At 45.1% G+C, this 11,309-nt stretch overlaps 1 protein-coding gene across 11 annotated transcripts in view; it reads left to right on the forward strand.

Moving 5' to 3' along the window:
• The window catches only part of LOC119816258 (microtubule-actin cross-linking factor 1), a 319,531-nt gene extending 312,007 nt beyond the window's left edge, over positions 1–7,524 (forward strand). For 7 of the 11 annotated variants that reach the window (XM_038332756.2, XM_038332759.2, XM_038332757.2 and 4 more), the window contains 4 exons: positions 1,980–2,191; positions 2,691–2,801; positions 5,339–5,468; positions 6,067–7,524. In XM_038332756.2, the coding sequence (XP_038188684.1) occupies positions 1,980–2,191; positions 2,691–2,801; positions 5,339–5,468; positions 6,067–6,323 (710 nt within the window). In that variant the 3' untranslated portion in view covers positions 6,324–7,524. The remainder of the gene's footprint in view (positions 1–1,979; positions 2,192–2,690; positions 2,802–5,338; positions 5,469–6,066) is intronic. The other 4 variants (XM_038332760.2, XM_038332762.2, XM_038332761.2 and 1 more) reach the window with 1 other exon arrangement.
• The last annotated feature ends 3,785 nt before the right edge of the window (positions 7,525–11,309 follow it).

An 11,309-nucleotide genomic window follows, 5' to 3' on the forward strand; every position in this document is an offset into this window, starting at 1 on the left:
AACTACTTGTATAAATTTATCCTTAGAAAGTGTCAGAATATGTACAAAAATATTTTAGCTGTATTTTTAAAACTATTAACAAATTAGAAATGCAACAATTATCCAGTAAAGTGACATATATGATGAAATTATACCTTGAAGTTAGTTGGAATTTAACATGAGAGACACAGGAAATGGAGGCATGGTCCTGATATTTTTATATTAAAAGTATGTATACAGTTGCTCAGAGAAATGAAGATATGCCAGTATGTTAATCATGATGTGCCTGCTATAGGTTGTAAGAATGAGCAACTTTTGTTCTTGTCAGAGGAAGGATGTAGGTGTGCTAAAGTTTGTAAAAACCAAAGGCTGGCGTCGGGATATCTTACTAAATCCGGAGTTTGCTGTTTGGACTAGGCTGATTACCCAGTGAGCCCCCGGGATCTGCTTACCCCTCTCCCTAGCTCTGGAGTTACAGATGCACACCTCCATACCTGGTGTTTACATGGCTTCTGGAGCTCCAAGGAGGTCTTGTTATGAAGTAGACTTTTACCCAGCAAAGGCCATGGAGATAAGCTGATGTGGGTGATGCCTTAAAGAGAATGGCAGGAATGTCTTAGAGGCAGGGTAAAGAGAATAGCTAACAAACAGGCTACCTCGGCTGTGACTTGACCAGTCTTTGTAGGCTCTTCCATTCCTTTGTCTAGTGAGATAAAGATGCTTCTGAAAATCAAGTGTAGTATTGCATGTGGTAATACTGTATAAATTGTAGTGTGGGGAGGAATATAATCTTATCACTCTGTTACTATAGATTGTCCTCTTTATTGTATGTTTGTTGAGATGGAATTTTGCTCTGTTTGCCCAAGCTAGTCTCAAACTCATGGGCTGAAACATCTTCCCTGCCTCAGTCTATGAAGTAGCTCGTTCATGCTACCATCCACTTACTGCCTTTTCTAAAACATTTTAAATGTGGCTGTCCCCAACTAGTTACCATTCCCAAGGCTTCCTCTTGTATCCTCTGATGATTTTTTTCTTCCCTCAGGCAGTATGTGTAGAAGGGAACTATCAAATGTTTACTCAATTAGGACTCCTCTACTGCCTGCCAAATGGGTATAATCTTGAACCGTCTAGAGTAGACAAGCAGGTCCAGAGTTACTACAGGGCATTGTCCAGTGAGAAATCAAAGGATCTTTTCCAGAGGAAGTATTTCTTTTAAATTAGTGGTGTCTTTAACACCAACATTTGTTCTGACTGTACTTGATAGCTCTGACTGCATCTGTATTTGAGGTCTGGTCTCACAGCTCCGGAAGACCCCGAGGTAGCACCAGTTAGCCTTCACTGCTGTTCCCGAGTCTTCCCCTTCAGTTCCTCTCCTGCTGCAGTCACTCTTCCAGCTTCCTGCTGCTCTCAGCTTTTTACCTAACAGATTCTCACCCACAGTTTTGTGCACGGTCTTGGTCTTTCTCTCTCCTTACATGTTTACTTCTTAAAGAATCTGTCCTCATCTTTACTGTCCTGGCTTCCTGGACCCCTTTCATTAGGATTGTTATTGACAGAATTCAAATGGAAGAGTCTTGATGCCACTTATCTCCACTACATCATTACCGTACATCTTGCAAAAATTCAGCAAAAAGTACACATGTTATGAGAGAGAAAACAGGAGTTTGATTAAGGTCAGAGGCTTGTGTCCTGTTGCATCTGTGTCTCCTTGGCAGCTACAGTTTGCTTACCCCAGGGGACAAGCAGCAAAGCCAGATGATGGCAGCAGAGTGGGTGATCCTCTGTTGATAGACTTGCTTGTGAGAGCAAGCTAAGATATTAGCCCGTGTATCTGCTGTGGGTCAGAACATGACAAAGCTATTTTTAAAGAATCCATAGGTGGTATAAAACCTATGCATACCCTACTGTTATCATGGGGTCAAGCAACTGTATGACTATCCAAGATACATTTTTAAGATAATTGACTATATGCATGTATGTGTGTTTTGTTTTCTTTTTAGCACGAGGCAGAACTAACATAGAGCTTCGAGAAAAATTCATCCTGCCAGAAGGGGCATCCCAGGGAATGACTCCATTCCGATCACGGGGTCGAAGGTCCAAGCCATCTTCCCGAGCAGCCTCTCCCACCCGCTCCAGCTCAAGTGCTAGTCAGAGTAATCACAGCTGTACGTCCATGCCTTCTTCTCCAGCCACCCCAGCCAGCGGGACCAAGGTGTGTGCTGACCTCCTTTGTGCTGTCCTTTCCCATTCCCATCTTGGTAGATGTTCATTGATGGGCAGCCCCTGAGAAGACTAGCAAGGAAAAGAACATAAAAACATAGAGCAACTCTGCCCAAACCCCCACAGTGCACAGATCACCACCACCTTTGAGGGATTTAGTAAAATGTATATTCAGGCTGGTTATATCAGAAACGATTCTTCCATCTTACTCCCATTTTGAGTTGGAGCTTGTCCAGAGTTAGGTCACTGGTTTGGAAAGTCTAGGTACTGTCTGTGCAGCTGGAGCTGACAGATGAGCTTGTTGGTACAGCGAGCTATAGGTGAAGAATACCTTTCTACCTGCTCCATCTCGGCCCATTGGATTTCCATGTATTTTATTTGTTTATGTTTCTTTAAAATTTAGTGTCGTCATCCCCCTCCCCCAATTTACTCCCTTTTCTGTTCGATTTTTCAATTGTTCCCGCCCTTCCCTTTGGATTTCCATTCCACAGACTCCACTTCAGTTCTCTCGCTGTTATGACAAACCCTGGTTGGTAAACAGTAAAGCTGGCACCCATGTCAGGGACAGCCACTGTCCTGACCTCCAGCTCCTCAGCCCTGAGGTAGAGTATGGCTTTGCTGAGTGGGACACGGTCATGAAGAGGCCCTCACTCATGCCAAGAACCAGCCCAGCTCTTTTTCCTGACATGAGGCCAAAGTCTCTTCCATCTTTGGGGTGCTTGCTGACACAGCTGATTGATCAAGTTGGCCAAGTGTTTTCAGGAGTTTCTAACTCGGATTCACCAAAATTGGAGATGAGTAAGAGATGCCTAAAACAAGATTGCTTGGCAGCTTTATAAGTTTTTAAACATAACATTTGTTCAGGATGATTGATAACAGTCATTCCTGGCTGTTTATTTGTTGACAGTACTTGTAATTAGGTTTCTTGAAATCTCCAAATGTCAGCTACACAGACGAGTTATAAACACTTGAAATTAAACCACAGTGCATGTTCATCAATGTTCTATGTGTTTAGAACAGGAGGATGATTTGCAAGACCCCCTCCCTAGGGTGGTTGGTGCTGCCACATGGGTCCAAGGCATGGGTGCTATCTACTCCAGTCAAGCACAGTTTCCCTACAAGTGGCCACTGCTCTGGGGCTCCAGTTCCACCTTCTTGGTTCCTTGGCTTAGGTACCTGGATTTCTGTAGCTTTGATTTAAATACACATACCAACGGTTAAGCATGTTCACATAGAGCCATTAAAATACCTAAATACTTTTGGAGGAAGAGTGTTTGAGAATCAAAACATGGGTGGGTGTTGTAGCACACACCTATAATCCCAGCACATGGGAGGCTGAGGCAGCAGGTCTGATGTCAAAGCCATGTGGACCATGTACTGAGAGCCTGCCTCTAAAGAGGAAAAGAGAGAAGCTGAAACAAAACCTGGGCAGGGAGGCTGTGCACTAGCAGCATGTTTCGCATCTCTCAGCCCCTGCAGAGAATGTTGGGCTCTAACCCTCCAAGCACGGTGCCATCTTTGGTTGGGCACAGAAGCCAGGGCTGTGAATGAACAGCCTCTTGTGGACTTATCCCACTCCCGGGTCAAACTCCAGCTGAGAACTGTGGTCTCAACTTAAGATCCAGCTGACTGCCTGAGAACCTAAGATTTAGCTTGCCCTTGCTTTTTCCCTCTGGGATTTCCAGCTCCGTTGAAACCCCAAATGTGGGAAGTGTCAGTGTTGCTCATGACACAGGCTCCATAGGACTCTGAGGTGGCCCTTGTTTGTCTTATCCTACAATATAACCCTTCATTGCAAGTTCTTCACTCATCGGTACTCTGGCCAGGCCAGGCCCTAAATTAGAACCCCAGTCCAGAAACGCCAGACCTGTGAGCTCCAGGCAACAGTGCTCGGGAAGGATAGCTCTTGGAACTGGTGCTGCTCACCCTGGTGGCCAGGAGAGTTCCTGCTTGAGTATCAATCACTTCCTGTCGCTTTTGCTTTTCCTTTGTGAAGAAATTCAACCTGCACAATGAGATGGGGCGCTTTACTCTTATCTATATAAGCATCTTAAAGGTTCTGGAAAACAATTTATCCAACTTCATGGAAAAACTGGAATTGTATACCATGTCATAGTAATATTTTAAAACAGTTTAAAATGTTCTTTCTCTACAGTATGATATTTTTAAAACTTACATAAGGAAATGTAGCAATAGCAGCAGTTATAAGATGCAGCTCTTATTCAGGTTAGAATTATTCAGCAAGGTGGGATGGAGTCCTTTTTAGCCACATAGTTGTAGGTGCAAAGATGTGAGAGTACATCAATAAAACAAAAGCTTCTGCTTTTATGGAATTAATGCTTTAATGTGGGACAAAGAGGCCATAAGCAGATATGTACGTCAGGTGTTAAAATGCTATCCTTAAAAGTAGAAACGCAGAAGTGGAAGAAAGCTTCGAGTGGTGTTGAGAGGTGAGGCCTCTTGATAAGATTACCCTCTCAACATAGCCCTGAGGTACATGGTCTAAGCCATGCGTGTACAGTAACAGTGTGAGCTCAGTTAAAAACAAGGGGATGAGACTTCCCAGGATATAGGGCAAATAGCAGAGAGGCCCAGACAGCTAAGATGGCTGAACCAGAAGGGTGTGTGATAGAAATGGAGAGACAGGATCCATCCCTCATCTCCTGGGGGGTCTCATGAAGAGATCTTGACATCTGTTGCGTATGCTGAAGGCAGGTGGCTGTTGCTTGAGCCTGCTTTAGATTGCTGCCCCAGCACACTGGTACATAGGGCTATTCAAATTCCTCTTCTTGTTACCCGTCATTCATTTGTAGCTGTAATGGCTTACTACTTGAAGATCTCACATTTCTAGGGAGATTTATCAGCAGGATAACAGGCACTGAAAGGTCGCCATTCCTAGGGAATAGCAGGCATTAGAAGACACTCCGAAAGTTTTAATTGAACCTTGAAACCTCTTCTTGAGAATATTTTTTTTAAAAATCTATGATCTAGGGCATTTTGTGAATTGATCTTTGTTTTCCTGGACTTTTAATTTGCTTTTTCAAATGGTTGTCTATAAAGAGACTTTTAAATAGACAATATAATTAAATACTTAGCAAAGATTTTTATCAGGTAAATATGACCTTTTATTATTTTGAAGGTCATTCCATCGACAGGCAGCAAGCTGAAACGGCCAACACCAACTTTCCACTCTAGCCGGACATCCCTTGCTGGCGACACCAGCAACAGCTCTTCCCCAGCTTCCACAGGTGCCAAAACTAACCGGGCAGGTAAGTACCCACCATATACAGGGCTGAGGATGGGAGGAATAGCCCAGCTGCTCTGAATTGGGCAAATGTCAGCCTCTCAGGAGCCAGTGTTAGGATGAGCCCTTGATGTCCTGCCCAGAAAGACACGCACTCTTTGGGCAGCCATTGCTTTTCTTGTGAGTGCAGCGAACTCTGACCTCCTACACTCAACACTGGAGCTAACGCAAACTGTTAGCAACTTTCCCAGAGTGCCGTGCTTTTGTGACTGCTGGTGAACTGGGGAAGTGGAAGCTGGCTGACTGCAACTCCTCCTGGGAACCTAAAAATTGACCTCTTAGATTCTCCTCTTCCCACCTGCACCTCCATTTACCATCCATTCACCTTCCTGCGCCATAGTGACTGAGCAGCTTTGCTTTCTGCTGCTCAGGGGACAGGTAGCCTCACAAACCAGACAGGGTTCCTGCCTGCTGTACTGAAGTGTGGGTCCAGAATGGCGTGGTTTCTCCCAAGGCCACTCAGCAAATCAAGTGCTATCAGCAGCAACCTCTTGGCCTCCGGTCACCTGTGTTTTCATAGCATGCCTTCTCCATTAAATCCCTGCTTTACTCTTCAATTCCAGACCCTAAAAAGTCCGCCAGCCGTCCTGGGAGTCGGGCCGGGAGCCGGGCCGGGAGTCGAGCCAGCAGCCGGAGAGGAAGCGATGCCTCTGACTTTGACCTTCTAGAGACTCAGTCAGCTTGTTCAGACACTTCTGAGAGCAGCGCTGCAGGAGGCCAGGGCAGCTCCAGAAGAGGGCTCACCAAACCTTCCAAAATCCCAACCATGTCTAAGAAGACCACCACTGCCTCCCCCAGGACTCCGGGTCCCAAGCGATAACACTGTACAAGCACCCCATACCACTATCCACTTTGAATCCTGCTCCATACATTGGGTGTATATTTATTCTGAACGGGAGAAGTTATATTGTTAAAATTGTAAAAGAATAATTGTGTTATGAAGCTGCCTTATTTTTTTTCCTTTTTGTAAGTTACTATTTTCATGTGAATATTTATGTAGATAAAATTTGCCTCCTGGTAACCCTGTAATGGATGGGGCCCAGAGATGAAATATTTGAGGAAAACAAAAGGTCAAGACGCAAATGTGTATTAAAAAGAAAAGCCTAAATAGGGTTCATGTGGCGCAGGGTTGTAAACCTGCTTTATCTTTTAGGAGTATTCCTAAATGCATCTTTATAAACTTAACTTGCTATATCAGCAAGATAAATTATATTAAAAAATAAGAATTCCGCAATGTTTAAGGAACTCTTCTTTTTGAATCACAGACACCTCAATTAGCAAGAACTAAGGAGAGGGCACTTAAGATTGCATTGCCATTGTTCCACTGCCACGGAATTTTAGCTGAAGAGACAGAACCTCATCTAGATAGCTTTTGCAAAGAGTTCATGCAATACTGTCTTAAAGTCTCAGTACTGGGTGTTAAAGGCACATAGCTGCTAGGATTCAGGGGTAAAAGGAAACTTCAGAACATTGGGGTTTTAAACTGATTTTTAACAACTGTCCAGCCTAGCCATCAAAAACTCCTGTGCTCACCAGGCCCCAGGCCCTGGTGAGGGAGACTCCTTGGTGGCACTGTGAATTATAGATTTGTTTATCTGCTTCTTTCTTTCTTTCTTTCTTTCTTTCTTGCTTTCTTGCTTTCTTTCTTTCTTTTTTTTTCTTGCTATTTATTTAAATCGATCAACCTCCCACAAACTGAGGAATGAATTCCATAAGCCTATTTTGAAATGTGGACCTAAGACAAACACTTGCTCATCCTTTGACGGAGTTCACCAGCACACCTGTTCACCAGTCCCGTTTGCTTTCGTCTTTTTTGTGTGTAATAAAGTCAGCTGACCAAGTGACCATGAAGGGGGGCTGTCTGGGGCTCCTATTTTTTAGCTGCTGTTCCTCGTCAGCTCTGACCATGTTGCTGTGTGATTATCTCAATTGGTTTTAATTGAGGCAGAAATTGAAGCTCTACCAATGAACTGTTTAAAAACAAGACACACTTTTGTATTAAAATTGCTTGCGGTAACAAATGTTTTGTAATTCCTGGCTTTATTCTGAACCACTACTTTATATTTAAATATTACCCCAAGGCATAAAAATGTTGTAGTACTTAAATACATCATTCAACAAGAGTTTTCTTGATGGAAAAAAAAAAGTATAGAACTCATTACTTTTTTCTTTATTTTATCCTTGTTAATTTTAACAAGGCACCGAACAAGTGGGATGTTTTCTCAAAGCTATGTAGGGACATTGTCCACCTATGGGGTGGGCAAACTTCCCACAGTAGGATGACACTCCTGGGACCTGATGGAACTTCACAAGCCTGAATAGTTGCCCTGCTAACCTGAGACCACTGTTGAGGATGGAAACAGGTGGACACACAGGGCTGTGGCACAGAAAGAATTTGATTCTGCTGAACTAGCTGATCGGTTGGCACCATAAAGAGCTGATTGCAGGGTGGGTGATCATAGACTGGCCCACCCCTTCCCACAGTGGCCAGATGATAACATGTCGCCTGGTGCTCACCTAGGCAGAGTCTTGCAGTTACATAAATCCAAGACCCATCATTTCCTTCGCTATTTGAATTTACTAGTTTTCCCACATGGTCCACAGTGGACAAGGTAGAGGGAACAGCCGCTCTGAGGCCCTCCTGCTGGTTTCCACTCATGAAGGAAAACACTACCTAATTATTGGGGAAGATGGGTCAGGTGAAGTTGAGCCCACTGGGTGTCTGCTCTCAATCCTGGAAGGCAGTCCATTCCAATCCCTTTGATTTATAGATGGAGAAGCAGGTGTATTCAGGAGAGCGGTGTGAAGCCACTGGTGGATGCTTCTGGGGACAAGTCCTGGACTCGTGTGCTGGTGATGCCTCTGCACCTTCCAGTCCTTAGCTGCCCTGGCATGACGATAACAACCAGCTACTGACTTCAATAATGAGGGGTTCAAACTCACATCTGTGTTCTTACCCTTCAGGCCACATGCCCCTCTTAAATTCCAGAATTTGGCAAAGTTATAAATGCATGTTTGCCAAAGCTATGTAAGGTCACATGTTCAGATTGAAGAAATATATAGCCTGGTGTGTTCCACACTTAATCCTTTCATAGAATTGGATGACCTGAAAGCTGTCAACCTGGGTTTGAAGAGTTGGCTCAGTCATTAAGAGCATTTGCTGCCCTTAGAGAAGTTCTCAGCATCCATATAGTGGCATACAACCACCTGGAAGTCCAGCTGCAGGGAGTCTTCTGGTTTCCATGGATACCTGTGCATAACATGCACATACACACATGCTACACGTACGCATAATCTTCTGGGGCTGAAGAGAAGCTAGGAGCATTTGCTGCTCTTTCAAAGAACCTGGGTTTGTTCCCAGAACCCTTATCAGGCTGCCTCTGTAGACATCTGCACTCACATGTACATACCTACATGTGACACACAGATATTCATTTTGGTTTTGAGACAAGGTCTTACTATAAAGCCTTGGCTGTCCTGGAACTCCACTAGGTAGACCAGGCTGCTCTTGCGTTGCCTCTGCCTCCCAAGTGCTAGGGAGTCATATACCACAACCAGTTTTACATACACATAATTTAAATAGATTTGTTTTTAGTTTAAAATCTTTTTCTTAAAAAGCTGTTGGAATTTAGTGTAAGATAGTGTTTTCATCCTAATTGGCTTCTGCCTCCTGATGCCCAGCAGCATCCAACCCTCCAGGGTAGACCATCTGCTCTTACTTTCTTTCCAGGAGACTTAGGTTCTAAGTATTCAATGAAGCTCAGCTGGCGGGTGGGGTGGGGAGCACCTGGAGAGGTGGCTCAGGGCTTAAGAGCATATACTGTTCTGGCAGGTCTTGAGCTAAGTTCCTAGTACCCACATAGGGTAAGGAATTCAATGCTTTAGCTTCTAAGGACATAGGCACTCATGTGCACGCACACACACAATTAAAATAAATCTTAAAAACAAAACCAGAAACTGGCTGGTGGTGGTGCATGCCTTCAATCCCAGCAGAGGCAGACACATTTCTGTGAGTCCCAGGCCACCCTGGTATAAAACACTAGTTCCAGGACAGTCAAGGCTGCACAGAAAAACCCTGGAGGGAGGGGAGGAGGGAGGGAGGGAAAGAGAGAGAGAGACAGAGAGAAAGGGAGAGAGAGAGAGAGAGAGAGAGAGAGAGAGAGAGAGAGAGAGAGAGAGAGAGAGAGAGAGAGAGAGAATAACCCAAAAGGGAGGGGGGGGCTCAGTAGTACCACAGGAAGCTTATTTCCGTTAAACAGGGACCTGTGTAAGGCATGGGAAATGGACAAGAAAGAGGCTTAAAATACTGCAGAGGTTGACAAGGTGGATCAGCAGGAAAAGTGCTGGCCACACATGCCTGTAGACCTACTTCCCTTTAATCCCCAGAACCCACAAAAAGGTTGGAAACAGCTTCCACAAAATCATCCTCTAACCTCTACATGAGCCTCTCCCCCATAATAACAGTTCTGAGATGTGATTTAAAAAAATACATGTTTGACGGCCAGTGAGAGGGTTCAGCAAGCAAAGGTGCTTGCCACCAAGGCTAAAGACCTGAGCTCAGTCAGAGCCCATGCGGTAAGAGAAGGCCAGCTGTTCCCACAAGTTGTTTTCTGACCACACATGGCACGCACGTACATGCTGCACACACATTCGACACAAATGATACAAATTTTGTGCCTGCTGAAGCTTTACATCTACAGCTAACGTTTATGCGATGCTTGCCAGCATTCCATACATTACAGAGAACTTGTACGCTAGATAGTTCTCACTACACATCCCATTTCTATGATCTTGAAGTCTCCCTAAGGATAAAGTTGAGTATCTTAGCAAAAATCACAGTCGGCAGGTGAGCCAGAAAGTCCGCTACCTTCTCCAAGAAACTTGAGCCACCTTAGACCTTCTGCTGTTCCGGGGTTCCACTGAGGAACCCTCCTCTTCCCAGCACCCTGGCTCTGCCCTTTCAGAACCGTCACCAGCTCCTCCAGAGGAGCAACAGATTTTATTCTGCCTTTGAAATGACCGTGTTCACAGATGGTCAGCCCTGCTATAGTGGGAACTACTCAAAGGTGGAGTCTTGGGTCAGGGCCCAGCAGAGCAGCCCACCATGGCTGTTAATAAACCGAATTCTGAGTGGAGGCTGTTGGGTGGCTGGCTAAACCCTGTTTCAGTTTACAAGAAGTAGGTAGCTAGCTCCTAAGCTAAGATAAATGATCCCCCACCCACTCACCAAGAACCAGTCCCAGGCTGGGCTGCTTGTAGTAAGTAGCCTGGCAGTCTAGCCTTGCCTAGAATGAATGCAACCTGAGACTCACGGGTGGGGTGGAAGGTTCTTGGTGGTATGGTGTAGCGTTTGGTGCAGAGGGCACCCAGAGTTGAGAGGGGACCAGGGGGGAACTGTGGGTAGGAGACTCGGGCTCCTGAACAAAAATTGTATAGAGAACATCTTACTGCCTTCTCCAGTCGCCAAGCCCTATGGATTCGGCCTCTCACTTCACCTCATCATATTAGAGAACCATTGTCAGTCCCTCCTCTATTACTACATCTGTCTCCAACTTCAGCCCATGTCTTGTCTCCCTGCCACCCACACGCCCCTCAACATTCTAGGCTGCTTGGCAGCATCACCCTTAGAAGGCCAGCATTTCCCCCCTTTTCTCCCTTCTTTCCATTCCCCTCACTCTCCTCCTCCTTGTTCTGCTTGCTTTTGTTTGGAGACAAGGTCTGACTGTGGAGCTGTGAACCCACCCCTAGCCTTCTGGAACCGCGGAAACTATTCCGGCCTTGAGTTCGCAGTGATCTTCCTGATTCC

The sequence above is a fragment of the Arvicola amphibius genome, chromosome 6 (assembly GCF_903992535.2).
Source record: "Arvicola amphibius chromosome 6, mArvAmp1.2, whole genome shotgun sequence".
NCBI classification, from domain to species: Eukaryota; Metazoa; Chordata; class Mammalia; order Rodentia; family Cricetidae; genus Arvicola; species Arvicola amphibius.